General features: G+C 27.7%; 3 protein-coding genes across 3 annotated transcripts; 1 reads left to right on the forward strand and 2 right to left on the reverse strand.

Annotated features, from left to right (window-relative positions):
• On the forward strand, positions 1 to 1,155 carry LOC112752090 (large ribosomal subunit protein uL13w). The gene is made up of 3 exons (XM_025801488.3): positions 1 to 492; positions 579 to 666; positions 760 to 1,155. The coding sequence occupies exons 1-3, from the start codon at positions 104 to 106 to the stop codon at positions 901 to 903; spliced, it is 621 nt and encodes a 206-aa protein (XP_025657273.1). The 5' UTR covers positions 1 to 103; the 3' UTR covers positions 904 to 1,155.
• Positions 1,156 to 2,252: 1,097 nt separating this feature from the next.
• LOC112752082 (cytochrome P450 83B1) lies at positions 2,253 to 4,775 on the reverse strand. Its single transcript, XM_025801476.3, has 2 exons — positions 3,835 to 4,775; positions 2,253 to 3,060 (listed from the first exon to the last, which is right to left on the reverse strand). Exons 1-2 carry the CDS (start codon positions 4,732 to 4,734, stop codon positions 2,455 to 2,457), a joined length of 1,506 nt encoding a protein of 501 aa, XP_025657261.1. The 5' UTR covers positions 4,735 to 4,775; the 3' UTR covers positions 2,253 to 2,454.
• Positions 4,776 to 12,212: 7,437 nt separating this feature from the next.
• On the reverse strand, positions 12,213 to 14,798 carry LOC112720150 (cytochrome P450 83B1-like). The gene is made up of 2 exons (XM_025770994.2): positions 13,863 to 14,798; positions 12,213 to 13,006 (listed from the first exon to the last, which is right to left on the reverse strand). Exons 1-2 carry the CDS (start codon positions 14,769 to 14,771, stop codon positions 12,398 to 12,400), a joined length of 1,518 nt encoding a protein of 505 aa, XP_025626779.1. The 5' UTR covers positions 14,772 to 14,798; the 3' UTR covers positions 12,213 to 12,397.
• Positions 14,799 to 16,279: the final 1,481 nt, after the last annotated feature.

The raw sequence follows: 16,279 nt of genomic DNA on the forward strand, positions 1-16,279 counted from the left end.
AACTTAAAACCCTAATCCCCATCTTGCTCCGTCTGATCATATAAATAACAGGCAGCAATTAGGGTTCCAAATTGGGCGTGCATCTCATCAGAAGAAGAAAACAATGGTGTCGGGTTCAGGGATATGCGCAGCGCGTGTGGTGGTCGACGCGCGGCACCACATGCTCGGTCGTCTTGCGTCGATAGTGGCGAAGGAGCTTCTGAACGGTCAGAAGGTGGTGGTGGTGAGGTGCGAGGAGATCTGCATCTCCGGCGGTCTCGTTAGGCAGAAGATGAAGTACATGCGGTTCCTCCGTAAGAGGATGAACACTAAACCCTCTCATGGCCCCATCCATTTCCGCGCTCCTTCCAAGATCTTCTGGCGCACGGTTCGCGGCATGATTCCTCACAAGACGAAGCGCGGCGAAGCTGCTCTTGCTCGCTTGAAGGTTTTCGAGGGAATCCCTCCTCCTTATGATAAGACGAAGAGGATGGTGATCCCTGATGCTCTCAAGTAATTGCTCTTCTTCTTTCGTCATTCGATTTTCATAGTTTTAATTTTGTTAATTTAACGAATTACTGGTGAATCGATGGAATTAGGGTTTTGAGGCTTCAGAAGGGGCACAAATTCTGCTTGCTTGGTAGATTGTCATCTGAAGTTGGATGGAATTATTATGATACCATCACGGTTAGTGTGAAAATCTGAATCTTTTGTTGTTCTGTTCAGAGTTTAAAATTACTTGTTTGGAATTTTGCGAGTAATTGGATTTTGGAATCGCAGGAATTGGAGAAGAAGAGGAAGGAGAAGGCGCATTTGTTGTACGAGAGAAAGAAGCAGCTGAACAAATTGAGGGTGAAAGCTGAGAAGGTTGCTGAGGAGAAGCTTGGTTCCCAACTTGATATCCTTGCTCCAGTCAAGTACTGATTTGGCTTTTGTTAGTGTTTTTAAATTGAGGTATATTTAGTTGAATCTTCAGCCTTTTTCATTTTTGTTTTGGTTTTTGAATTTGTCGTTGGAGCTTATAATTTGTTTTGATGTGATAAACTGATAATCGTGGAAGCTATAAGCTATTTTTGTATGTGATTTTGTAGATTTATTGTTTCATCCTAGATTATATTACATTGCATTTAAGAATGGTTCGTATCAATTACATTTGGACTTCTTTATTTTGAATAATTTTGGTTTGGTTTCAGTTTATATATAGAGTAAAAATTAAAATATTCATTTTATTTTTGAAAATATGTAAAGAATAAAATATTTAAAATTTTCTTTAATTAGAAATTAGTAATATTATAATTAGGATTTCTTATTTTTTCTAAATTTTTTAATGTGATGTGAAACCTTGAATCCTTGATTCTGCAATGCCCACTAGAGATATCAGATATTAGAGACACTAATAGATGTATCATTAAAAATGGCATTTTTATAATGTAAATAATTGATCATTACTTGCACTTCAGATTGGTTCTTAAAGAATTTATTATGCATTAGACACTCTTATTCCCTGGCCAATTATTATGATGCTCAAGGTCTCGAAGGTTTGTCTTTGACAAACAAATTAGTCCTTCCGTTAATAAACTCCATGAAACAATGACAGAATACATCTATGTTCGTCAATTAACACGTGGCATCTTATGGGACAAATTAGTCCCCGTTTACACCGCCGAAACAAAACTAAGTTTACCCCTCTCTCCACCATCAATACCTGTGACCACCACCAAATTGTTGTTATTTTTTGCAAATCTCGATGCCTCTCATGGATGTTGATTAAGATTCTTCTCATGTTGGGTAAGGTCCTAGTAAATGGTTATATTTCAGTATCAGTGTCTTCCATTTTCACCCTTTAGGCAATTCCCAATCAAGGGAGTATAAATTAGCAAGGATATGGTCAAGTGTTTCAACTGCCGTCAATTCAGGACAAATTCTTCGACCAGAACCAAATGGAATTAACTCGATTCTTGTCTTCGGAAATCTATATCATTAGCTTATATCAAAATTAATATTTAAATTAGCTAGTAATATATTTGTATATAAATATATATATTTAATTTATTTTAATATATATTATATTATAATATAAATTTTATATTAACAGCTGATTTCAATGTATACTTAGTATGATTAAAAATCAACTTTTTGTCGGTCTTAAAGTTTCAGGATCTCTCTCTAGCCTATGCGGTTATATAGATACACAAATGTTTCGGCTGGAATTTCATGGATTTCATTTGTTTTTCATGGCATAAGTAGTGGTGCTGGAAGATGACACTTTAGTGTGTATATTTACTTATTTAGTTTATTCATTATATATATACTTTAGTACATCACAACACACATGCAATACTGTATATTTTCCCCCAAGCTAGTAATAACCACCAACACTTCTATTTAAGGTTCCAAATTTAAGCTAAGCAATGCACAAAAGCCACATCAATTATTATATATCATCATTATTATAAGGTTATACCTAGCTCTGAATTATATGTGGGTCTTTGCGATAAGATAGAGAGGATTCTTCTTGTGATGAGCAATTCCTGGTAACCTTTCATAATCAATGTCTTCCCTTTTGATTCCTTCTGGCAATTCCCAATCAAAGGAATTTAAAAGATTAGCAAGAATAAGATCAAGCGCTGCAGTTGCTAAAGGCAAACCAGGGCACATTCTACGACCTGAACCAAATGGAAAAAGCTTGAAATCTTGCCCTCGAAGGTTGATATCATTGTCTAAGAATCTTTCTGGATAAAATTCTTCTGGGTCCTTCCAAGATTGAGGGTCTCTATGGATAGCCCAAGTGTTCACATAAACAAGTGTGTTGGGTGGAATTTGGTATCCACCAATGTTGCAACTTTCATGTGTGGCTCTTGGAATTATAGGTGCTGGAAGATGCAATCTTAGTGATTCTTTTATAACGGCTTTGAAATATGTAAACTTTTGAATCTCATCTTCTTCCAAGAAATCTTTCTTCCCTCCCAAGCTCCTAATTTCTTCTTGAACTTTCTTCAACACTCTTGCGTTTTTTATTAGATTTGTCATGATCCAAACCGTTGTGGCCGCAGTTGTATCCGTTGCTCCAACAAGTATGTCCTAAATCGAGAAGATATTCAAATTAACAATACAGAGAAGAAAAATGATGAAGAGAATAAAGATTCTTTTTTATATATAGGTGGTTAGATAATTATAATATGAAATGTGTTATTTTGTTTTCGTTAATGTTTCAAATTGAGGCTAAATACTCTTCATTCTCTGCATGTAAATAAAACGCTATTCAATCTTCATAATAGAATTGGCCATAAAGTAATATTGCTTTGTTTGTTGTAAAATAGTATGATTTGACCAATCAAAAAGTGGTATTATAATTTAGCTGCCTATTTTCATGAAGACATTTTTATGTGAAAATAATACGTTGAATTATTAATACTCGAAAAAATTTTTGCGGTCAGTAATATTTTTAACAAATAAATTTTATTAATTTAAGTGTGTAAATTCTAAAAAATGTGAATGTAAATTATATTAATTTATGTGTGTAAATTTTGATAAATATAAGTGTAAATTATATAATTCTTCTATGTAAAAATCTGTAAATATGAGTGTAAATTATTGTTGGTCAAATATGGACAAAATAATAATAATATTTGCTATGAAGCATTGTTCGAAGTAGCCACCTATAATTTACATTTGAGTGAAGTTTAACATTCAAAATCAATACTCCATTTGTTACTTTTTCATGATGAAGTATAAAAGTACTATTATTTAACGTTATCAAGCAACAAGGAAATTAAATTAGTTTCATGCATGAATGTTGAAACATTATGAAACTACTTAACAGAAGAAGAAGAATGATTAAGAAAGACAGCAAACCATGATTATTGCTTTGACATGATCATTAGTGAGGTCCATGGACGTTGAATGATCCTTTTGCATTTGAAGCAAGATATGAGTTACATCTTCCTCTCCCTCCAAAACCTTCCTATTAGGATCCGAGTGTTCATCAATGATTTCTTGGTAGAACTCATCCAACTCCTTGAAGTTCTTATCGAGACGCGAATGGAGTCCCATCATCCTATCGATCCAGCTCAGAAATGGAAAATAATCTGAGAGAAAGTAGGTTCCCAACCAAGCATTACACTCATCAAACAAACTAAGAAACCTTTCCCTCTCAGGCCCTTCATCTTCATAAGTCCTCCCTAGAACAATCTTGCATACAAGATTCATCATAAGGTTGAGGAGTGGATCCTTCAAATTTACAACTTCCGATGAAGTTGCATGCTGTTGTATCTTCTTCATCATCTTCTTCACCTCTTCTTTCCTTATCGAGTAATATCCGGCGATGCGCCTAGGGCTAAGGACATTAGAAACACAAATTTTCTTGATCTCTTTCCAACAATTATCGTATGGCGAAAATGCCATCTCGATCCCATTATAAGAAATTCTTTGTTGTGCAACGAATTTAGGCCTTCCACAAAACTTAGGGTCTTGTATTTTCATCGCCTCTTCGGCCAGTTGAGGCGATGAAATAATGATGGCAGGCCTAAACCCTAGCCAAAGGGTGAATATTGGCCCGAATTTCTTCGAGAGATTCCATAGCTGAAGGTGAAGAACTGAGTTATCTAGCTTGTAAAGGTTGCCAATTATGGGAAGGCCTTTGGGACCTGGTGGTAGGGTTTTGCTCTTATTAGGGTTCATAAGGTTTCGGACAAGGAAAAAGAGAAACAAAGGAAGAGTAAGATATAGTACTAAAAGAATTAGTGGTGGCATCATTATTGTATTTTTGTATGTGTTATAATGAAATGCAAATTTAAAGCTGAATTAGTTGTGTATTTATAGGACCCAATGTCGGGTTAATTAATTATGTTGCCTTGCCAATTGAAATCAAAATCGACCACCGTGTTATATGTACACTAAAATCAGCTATCAATATAAAATATATATTAGAATATAAATATACATTAAAAATAAATTAACACACACATGTATTTATACACAATATATTAGTGGCTGATTTTAGTAAATAATTTTTAGTGTACAAATAGCATTTTTGAATCAAAATACATATATAATTGCTGTGTTTTTTGGACTAAGAAAAAGGGTTAGGTGAAAAGCACATAGGGGTGGTATCATTATATTTTTGTATGTGTTTTATGATCAATCATACATGCTTATTTTAGTAATGTATTTATAGGACTCAATGTCGGATTAATTAGTTATGTTGCCCTGCCAATTGAAATCGAAATACACAAATGCTGTGTTTTGGACTAAGAAGAAGGGTTAGGTGATGAAAAGCACGTAAGTCGCACGAATTACGTTATTGAATCTCTATCTTCTAGTAAATAATAGTAACAAATTAGAAAAGCTCGGTTTTTACTAGTAAAAAGGGTTTGGACATAAAATTCTAACAAAATCGTGGTGATGTAAACCAAAAGAATTTGTTCTATGTGTATATATTCTTGATGGTGGCATCACAAATTTGGGAAATGTTATTGTCCTATATATAGCATTTGTCCGCTTCCGATGTCGTTGTTTTCAAATTTTGATTTGTTGATTAAGGACTAAGGTAGGTAGGTAGTCGCAAGTCAAAGGAATAGTCAAACCAAGAATAAGTTTCTTTCAAAATTTTGAAATCATAAATACTAATTCAATGAGACATGTAGACATATAGGTTGTGTTTATTTATAAAGATAACATACACAAAAATATAAAATTATAAAGGTAGGTAAGATATGAATAAAAATATTGTATCTTAATATATTAAATTAATATATTTTATATTTTTTGATAAAAAAATATAAAAAATATTGAATAAAAACATAATTTATTTTTTTATTTTTTTGTATTATTATTATTAAATGTTTATAATTTTATTTTTATTATTAAATTTTTTATTCTAAATTTTGTGTAAAAAGAATATAAAAATAAATTAATATCTTTGTTTTTTATCTTATTTTATCCTATTTTTAAAATTAAATGCAACCATATAATTACAAAAATTAAAGTTGTCTCACTAGCTCAGATAAACTATAGCACTGACCTAATTTAGTCCTGTGAATTTCGTTAGATGATTATTAAAGTTAAATATATGTAGCCAATATTTATTGAAAAGATGTAATATATATGTAAATTACATTGATCTTCTAGATACATGTGTGCAGAAATTGATAAAATACGAAAAAAATTAATAATGTATTGGTCAACTGTTAGTAAAAAAATTGTGAGTTCTCTAAAATTTTTGAATCTGAGGGAAGGAGATGGGATTATGCGTTCCCTTTTTTTCGTACAAGTTTATTTTTATTTTTATAAATATAATCATTTACTTATATAGTAAATTAATGTAACGTTAATTTTGTTTTCCTAATTATACTCCTAAATTAGTGAATAAAAATAAATAAATTAAAAAAGTAATTAAAGAGAATAATTGTTAGGACGATTTTATTATTACTAAACTCTTATAACTTCAATGCTTCAAGGGAAAATTATTTAGATAAACTAAAAAATGCAAAAATTATTTTTTATAATATTTTAAAGAAAAAATAATAAATATTTAAAAAATAATCGAATACGGTGTTCCTAATAAAATAACATTGAATATTGTATTATTATGGTTTTAATTTAATTATTTGAATATTAAATTTTATAATTTAACAATTTTATTCTACTTAAATTATCATTATTATACTATGGACAAAAATAAATATTTAAATATAAAATTAAAATTAATATCCAAAAAGGCAAAAACCAATAATAAAAAGTACAACTAGTTAAAAAAATACTTAAAAATTTTATAAAAAATTTTATATTTATCTGATAGAATTATTATTATTATTATTATTATTATTATTATTATTATTATTATTATTATTATTATTATTATTAAATACTATATAGATTGCTGAATGGTGATCTTTTACGTAAATATGAAATCAAGAGTTAAAGATTCACTTGAATTTTACTATCTCAAATCTATATAGATAATTGAGTACATGTTCAAATAATTCAAACACCAAATATTTAATATATAAATAATTGAGTATATATTTAAAAACGTTGATAGTACTAATGTATTAATTCTAGATCTATTTATAAAATACATATTTGGTATTTATAAGTGATAAATAATATAATATATCTTAAGATTAACAAATTAATTAATTCTATTATAATACAGTAAAATAATATTAATCTAAACGTTATTTTAATACGAAATAAATTGTCTAATTTATGTGCTAATAGTTTAGTTATTGATCTATAATTTTCATATCACCTTTTAAATAAATAAATACAAAAATATCCACTTATAAATTTTGATGTATTACATTAAAAAAAATTGATTACAAAATCTTAAAATATTTATACCTAACATTACACGTTTAATTTCAACATCATTTCATTAGAAAAAAAAAATATTTAACACATAGTTAATTAATCAGATAAGCCTATTTTGATTTATATTAATCATTTAACCTATATAAATCGAATCAGGACTGTTACATTTATTATTGCGTAATTCGAAATCAGCCAATTCAAATTATTATGGATAAAAATCTTGGACTAATTCGAACTATCCTCATTCGAATTACTATGAATATAATAAAATTGTGTACATTATTTACTAAATTTATGAATCCTGGCTCAATTTACTTAGAACATATGTAAATCGAAATGTAACAGTTCGATTTATGTGTAGGACAACTTTTTTTAATAAATTTATATATCCTGATTCGATTTATTACTAAAAATTATAATTCAAATTATAGTAATTTGATTTATATAGTTGCATTTTTTGCAACATCTATGTACCATTTTTTTTTTGAGATATACGTAATTTTTGCATATTTTGGTTTATCTAAGTAATTTGTCTTTTTTTAATTTAAATAAATATTTAAAAGTGAACACTTAAAAGAAGTGATATCAATCTTATTTTCTAAAATACATATTTAAGATATTTTTAAAAAATATTACTAAACATATTTCATCTGTATTTTAATTTCTATTTTCTATTTTGAGTAAAAAGACCGTAATCTACTCTACACTGTGGTCACAAAAATCTTCTGTTTAATTTCTTTGCAAGTTTTTTGTGAAAATCATAATGATGTAAGAAAATGCATACATCATAACAAAGAATAGTCATGTGTAAAAACAATCGTCATGGGATATATGTAGCATCTAACTACAGCCCGTGATTAAACAATGTCTCCAGGAACATAACATATATACAACTTCTAAGCTCTATAAAATTTACTAATGAATCACTTGCTCACAAAGTCCTATATATGAGATTATCAATTAAATGAAGCAATCAATGAAACACTTGCGCGGGGAGGATCCAGACACATAACCTTGCAGTGATGGAATATATATTAGAATCAAAATTATTATAAATGTTTTGTTAATATGTTTCCTAAAATAAATTTTAAAAGTATTACAGAAACTATTTTAATAAAAGTTATTGATAATATAATTTTTTAATATTTTATTGAATATATTAAAAATTTAAAAATTTTTATTATTATAATCTTAAAGTATGTTTTTAGAATATATTTTTACTAAATACTAATTATAATTAAGATAATGTGGATTGAATAAAAGTGGGAAAAAAGAAATGAAGAATTAGGAAACGAAGAATTTAGATTATTCAACTTGCACAATTATGTATATAGTATTAGTAGATATCTTGTTTTATTTATTATGATTGTTATTTATTTACTACAGTTAGCTAGTTAGTCTTATTTAGAGAAAAAATGTTTCTGTTAGGTCTTGTTAGTAGTTTGTTAGTTAGATTTCTCTATGTGTATGTGTATATATTTCACATTCAAGCTAATAAAAAAATAACAAAAAATTATTTTTTTAGTATTAATTCTAATTCTAACATGGTATCAGAAAAATTTTTCATATTTCTCTACGTTTTTTTTTATTCTCTTCTCTATTTCTCAAACCTTCCTTTCCACTTCTTCTATTTCTTCTTTTCTCCCTTTACCAACTTCCAACTTTTTTTCTGCAATAGCGGCGATCGATGAAGTCGATCCTTTTCTGCTTCATTCTTTCGATCAACCAAATCTTGCCTTGGTCACACAAGTGTTTAATAGCGGCAATTATCCTTCATAGAAGAGATCGATGGAAATGGCGCTTAATGGCAAGAACAAGTTTAGATTCGTTGACGGCACAATTCCGCCACCTGAGGAAGGTGCGTCTCATTCTTTCAAGCTCCACTGGCATCGTCTGAACCACATCGTCAGCACCTGGATTTTCAATTCTATTTGCAAGGAAATCGCATTGAGCTTGATCTTTGCTGGTTCTGCTCTTGAGATTTGGACAGATCTAGGTCATCGATTTCAGTAAAAGAACGGTCCTCGAATATACGAATTTTGAAAATATTTAATCAATCTGAAACAAAATTCTCTCTCTGCCTCTCAATTTTTTACTAAGCTAAAGTGTGTATGAAAAAAATTATGTCATTTTTGACCTTCAGTACACTATAATTATGGTGATGTTTGTGAATTTTTAACTCATGTTAATGAGAATATGTTTTCGTATTTTTTATGGGATTAAATGATATGTATCATTAAATTCGGAGCCAAATTTTATTGATAAAGTCTTTGTCTAGTATCTCCGAAATTTTCTCACTAATCATTCAAGAGGAGATAGGCAATGAAAATTTACTCTTGCTCCTTTAATAAACAATGAGACGCAGTTCACTTTTACCGTGAAAAATACACAGTATAACTTTAAGATTCGACAAAAAAAAAGATAAGTCACTACTCTGTGCTCATTGCTCATTGTGGTTTACTTGATTACACCAAAAACAAATGTTACAAGTTATATGGTTATTGACCTAATTACAAATAAAAAGTTCAACCACAATTCAAATAAACCATGTGACACAAGTCAGGACATTTCTCTTCAACTCACTTTTCAACAATATTAATAATTAATATCACTCTTCTCTGCACAAGTTTCATCCATGACCTCTATTATCAATGCTGAAGCTTCAAGCGCAGGAAAAAATAAACTAGTCTCAATTTTAATTTCTTGGGATCCTGCCTAGTCAAAAAATAAATAAATTTGGGACCCTGCAACTAAAATTTTTTGCTTCCTTCTTTTCCATTCTTAGGCGCATTACTTCTAGAAAAAAAATTGAGAACCATCTTTTAACTAAAAAAAATTAAATGTATTTGCCATTTAAATAAGTCTTTAAAATAATATAAAAAATTATAGAGATTGTAAAGTCTAATTCAAAAATAAAAGAGAATAATTATACAATAAAACAATAGAATTGTAATTACATAACTACTCCCTTCTGTTTTTGAACTGAACTTTACCGTCTTTATAAAAATAAATTCTATTTTAATTTTTAGTAGGAGAAAATTAACTTGTCAGAAAATATCTTCCACATGTACCTTGTTGCTACCCGCTATATATTGATTTTTTTTTATTTAATAACATTCAATATTATTATTAGCTCATGCATGACAATTAAAAGAATTAGCTATAGAATAAGAATATTGCTGGAGGAGGTAGTCCTAAACAAATTAATTAAATTAAATATGAGTAGTTTCACATGCATATAGTAATAAGAAAGTTACAAAGTGATTTTATTATTAGAAAAGTAAAAGCTGCTTCACACATGGTTGAATAATGCCTTTACATACATATATATTTGGCTATTAGCCCCATCAGCATATATCATATTATATGATAATTGAGAGCTGAAAATTCAGATCCACTTCACTTTATGAAATTGATAATTAAAAGTCGTTTGATAATTTAACTAAATTTTTATCTAACAATTATTGACTATCAACTATCAACTTCACGTAAAGTGAAGTTAACTGTAACTAAGTTTTACCTAATTAAGAAATAAGCAACAAAGTAAATGCAACTGTACCACCAACCCTCCCACACAGCACACATGCTAGAAAGATACGGTGTATGTATCTTCGAAAAGTCTTGCACTAATATATTCCACGATTATATCATGAATTACACTACTTTAGAAATGTATCTATCCTATTTACATCCTTTTAGAATAGATAGGTTTCGTATTTGATTTTATGCTATTGTTACCGGGTTTAAAAGGTAGTATTTAATTTATTAAAAAAATAAAAATTAATATTTAATTTAAAAAGTTAAAAATAAGTAATTTTTAAATATTTAAAGTTTGTTCTAAAAAGTAAATTAAATAAAAATTAAGTACCAAATAATATAACAATAGACACCATAGAAAAAAAATTAGGGTTGTTAATTTATTTTTTCTCTAGGGATAAAAAAAAGATGAGTGCTAGGGAGCCAGCAACTTTTGTGATTTGTAGCCATCAATGATTATTTTAATGGTGTGAGATTGATATGAAATTTCATTCAATAGCTCACTTTTCTTTGCTGGTTACATGCTGGCCAAAATTTAATAAAATTACTGGTCTCTTAGATTTTTTCTAAAAAAAATTTGTCCAAACAGAATATCTGTAAGGGCCATAAAAAATTAAATGAAAATTCATAAAATTCTCAAGGAATTGGGATCTGTCCCAAAAAAAAAAAAAACGAAAACAGAGCATAAGTACCCATCCTATGTTTATGGAGACCTGCAAAATTTTTACAAAATATAAAAAAATTAAATATTCTTAATTTATATATGTATATGAATATTTTTGTTAGAAACTTACAATTTAGAAACTAATTCCTTGTCTTCAATCCTTCTTCTAGACTTTTATATAATAAAGTGACATAGATTTTGGGAGATGTAATTCTTTTAAATTATGCTATTTTTTTCAATGAATATGTTGTAGAGTTTTAGTGGATAAGTTGAAATATGTTGAATTGTGCTAAAATGATTTATCTTAAGATTATCGTGTGATGCTATGTTTGTTTTTTATGTTATTTTTTTTAACTGAAGTTAGGGAGTTTTGAATTCGCAATCTCTTAAGTAAGCATAAAAATATTATACCATTTGAGCTATAATTCATTAGCATATTTTTTTTTATGTTAATTCTTTTTTCTAAATATAATATTCATAAATACTCACTGTCTTTTTTTTTTTTTAATTGGCTTTTGTGCATAAGCAAACTTATTTTATTTTTTGGTGAATGTTATGGAACTTAAAAAGTAGTGTCTACTTATTATAATAAAATTAAAATTAATATTTAATTAAAGATATAAAAATAAATAATTTTTAAAAAATTAAAACTTACTATAAAAGATAAGTAAAGCAAAATTTAGACACCAATTTATAAACATACCATAAAATTGGGTTTATTTTTTTCTTTAAAAGCGAAAATCACACACTTTATTTAGAGGTATACATGGATACATCATATATCATATGCATTAGATATACTTATCACTAAATACAATTAACAAACTTACCCCAACAACAAGCATTATTCATAATCACACATGCAAAGTCCAAATCTATAATTACAAATCTATAATGTGACTTCTATATGTGTCTCTTTGCAACAAGGCAAAGAGGATTCTTCTTATGTAGAACAAGTCCAGGCAATACTTGAGTATCAATGTCTTCCTTTCTCACTCCCAAAGGCAATTCCCAGTTAAAAGAATATAAAAGATTAGCAAGGACTAGATCAAGTGTTGTAACTGCCATATGCAATCCAGGGCAAATTCTTCTACCCGAACCGAACGGAATCAACTCGAAATCTTGCCCTCGAAAATCGATATGATTTTCGAGGAACCTTTCAGGATAGAACTCTTCCGGATCCTTCCAAATTTCCGGATCTCTATGTATAGCCCATGCATTTATATAAACTATTGTCTTGGCTGGAATTTCATAGCCATCTATAATGCAATGTTGAGTTGTTTCTCTTGGCACAAGGAGTGGTGCTGGAAGATGCAACCTAAGTACCTCTTTTATAAAAGCCTTAAAATAGGTAAACTTTTGAATATCATCTTCTTCTAAATAATCTTTCTTGATTTCTTGGTTTCTAATTTCTTCTTGAACTTTCTTTAGAACTCTTGGGTTTTTCATTAGGGCAAACATAGCCCAAACAGTTGTAGCTGAAGTAGTGTCTGTTGCCGCTACAAGCATATCCTGTAGAAGGAAATAAAAACACAATATTTTGAGCATTGAATATATAAATAAATCTTCCGTGTATAAATTAATTTTTGAACAATGTTACATTATCAATAAAATTTATTATTTTTGGCCAATACTTTAAACACTAAAATATTAAATTCTAAATTCTAAATTCTAAATTCTAACAAATAATGTTGGCTCAAAAATGTTAATACAGTGTTAACATGATAACAATTAAAGTCATTAAGATAATACAATTATATTAGGATTTAGATTGATAAAATTTTTATTTTTTAAAAATAATTTATAAAAAATTATATTTTAAAATATCAGTTTTCTAAAAATTATAATATTTATATTTGATAAATCAAATTAAAAATAATTTTTAATAAACACAAATTAAACAATAGCAATTATGTTTGTTCAAATAAATTTAAAAGTTTATTATTATACTATAATAGATATAATTATAAAAATTAGATTTAAAAATTAATTAATGTATGTATAAGATTATATTAAATTTTTTATTTTTTATAAGTGCAAACTAATTTTAAAAAATTTTACTTTAAATACTTTTAAAAATATTTCTATTTTTTAAAGTCACAAATACAAGTATATAATTTTTTTATTTATTAAATATAAAATAAAAAATTTATGCTTTTAAAAAATACAAATATCTCTTAAAAATATTTTATCAAACGAAATTTAAGTATATATTAAAATTTAGTATTATAATTGACTATTAACATAAAATATACATTAATATAAATATATAGTGATTAATTTTAATAACTTGATCTGGATATTTACTTAATATTTTTTTAAAAACCATAAAGAAAAAATGATAAGAAGAGAAGGTAAGACTACAAACCATGACCAATGCTTTGATGTGATCATAGGTGATGTCAATGGAAGATGAACGCTCCTTCTTCAATTGAAGCAAGACATCAATCATGTCTTCTTCTCCCTTATCCTTCAAAGTCTTTCTATTGGGATCCATGTGTTCATCAATGACTTCTTGATAGAAACTATCCATCTCCTTAAAAATTCTTTCAAGACGTTTATGCATCCCATTGAGTCTATCAATCCAACCCAAGAAAGGAATATAATCCGAAACAAAATTAGCAGCCACAACAGCTTGTAACTCATTGAACAAACCATGGAACCTACTCCTCTCAACTCCTTCATTATCATCATACCTTCTCCCAAAAGCACTCCTACATATAATAGTGCTATTAAGAGACACCAACATCTCACTCAAGTTTACAACTTTTGAAGATGATGATGATGAAGCATGAGTAGATATTTTTTCTATCATTTTTTGTATCTCAAAATTTCTTATTGAGGAAAAGCTTGATACACGCCTAGCACTAAGAACATGGGTAACACCAATCTTTCTAACTTCTCTCCAATGATCACCATATTGGGATAACGCAATATCTAAGCCATTGTAGGACAATTTTTGTTGCCCTAGTAACTTAGGCCTTCCGGAGAAAACAATGTCATGGTTTTTTAGTGTCTCTTTGGCTAGTTTTGATGAGGAAACAACAATGGCACGCCTTAACCCTAGTTTAAGGGAGAATATAGGGCCATGTTTCTTAGAGAGTTGAGATAGTTGCTTATAAAGGATTAAATTATCTAATTGATGAAGGTTCCCTATTATGGGAAGGCCTTTAGGACCAGGTAGTGATTTAAGGGATTTTTTCTTTAGGGTTCGGATGAAAAGAAACACAAACAAGGGAATAATAAGATATAGACTTAGATCAAGTGGTGGCAACATTGTAGCTTATTTTGAGAAGAAACAACAATGGTGATGAGGAATATAATAGATATCACTTAAACTAGTTGTGTATTTATAGGGCTCAAATAGGTACGTGGGGAAATTATCTGTGGAACTTGATTGACAATTCAAGATTATTAACAATTCAAATTCAGTTAGAATGATTATAATGATAAGAAGTAGTTTTATTATTATAAATTAGATAAGGCCCATGTGCGTGTATGTTGTTGTGGAGCACGTAACATTTAACAGTTCTATTTTATTGGAAAAAGTTAATATTGAGGACCATTAATAAAGATCAGTTAACAATATAATATGTCGGTACTACATTATACTAATTTTTTTTTTCGAAAGTTAATAGTGAGACTCGAAACCGAAATTTTTAGATGAGCATGAGAAAATTATGTCATTAACTCTTAACTTTGGAAAACAATTTTGTTTTCTGATGTGCCTATCATTATTATCTAAAGAGGTATGGATCACATCGTTTTCCTATAATTTTATTTTAAAATTATTTATTATAATTAAAAAAGTTGAATTGAGTGTGTATAGAATCTATTTAAAAAGCTTTAAAAATATTTTTTTTGAGTTCTTAACTTATGAAAAGTAACCATATTAATATTTAGTATACTTTTTAAAATCAAATTGCAGTTTTTTAAAATGTTATTTAGAAACTTATAAAAAAATTAAAAAAAAAAACTTTTTTTATAATATTATTATTTTTTATTAAATTTTTATAAAATAAATATTTTTAAAATAAAAAATTTAAATACAAAATAATTTATTTATAAACTATTTTTAATATAATTATTTATTATTTAAACTATATTTTTAAAAATAACTTAATTAAATTGTTTATTCAAATTAGGTAAAAACTTATGAACAACGAATTCTGAAACTCCTACATTATTCGAACTATGCGTAATTAACGGCTCTAATTTTCATAGACTGATTCAAAAACTATGCGTAACTAGTTTTGGCTAATGCACTGTTGCTAAAAGGGTAATTATATATAGTGTCCATATTGTTAATTAGAACGCTGACTAATTACTAAAGGTATTATATAAAAGAAATTTTTTATTTCTCTGAGAGTAAATCAGTGTTTTTATTCTCATGAATTAATTATCTTTTACATCTGTATTATAGGTCTATTATTATTTTGAAAAAATTTTACTTTTCTCTCTTAATAGTTATATTAAAATGACACTCTTTTTTTTTTTTATTTATAATATATATATATATATTTTATAATTTAAAAAAATTAATTTATTTTAAATTTTTTTATTAATTGATGTTAACTTTATCTATTTTTTTTAATTTATTTTTAACAAAAATACCTTTTAACAAAAATTTTATTTTTTATCATTAAATTTTGTTTATCAAAATATTTTTTAATAATTTTTTTATTTATTAAATTATATTTTTATCAAAATATTTTTCTTATAAGAGGACACAAGAAAATTTTCTCATATACTACCTTTGTTTTCACACACGGGTACACTACTACA

This window comes from Arachis hypogaea, chromosome 2, assembly GCF_003086295.3.
Source record: "Arachis hypogaea cultivar Tifrunner chromosome 2, arahy.Tifrunner.gnm2.J5K5, whole genome shotgun sequence".
In the NCBI taxonomy this organism is placed as follows: domain Eukaryota; kingdom Viridiplantae; phylum Streptophyta; class Magnoliopsida; order Fabales; family Fabaceae; genus Arachis; species Arachis hypogaea.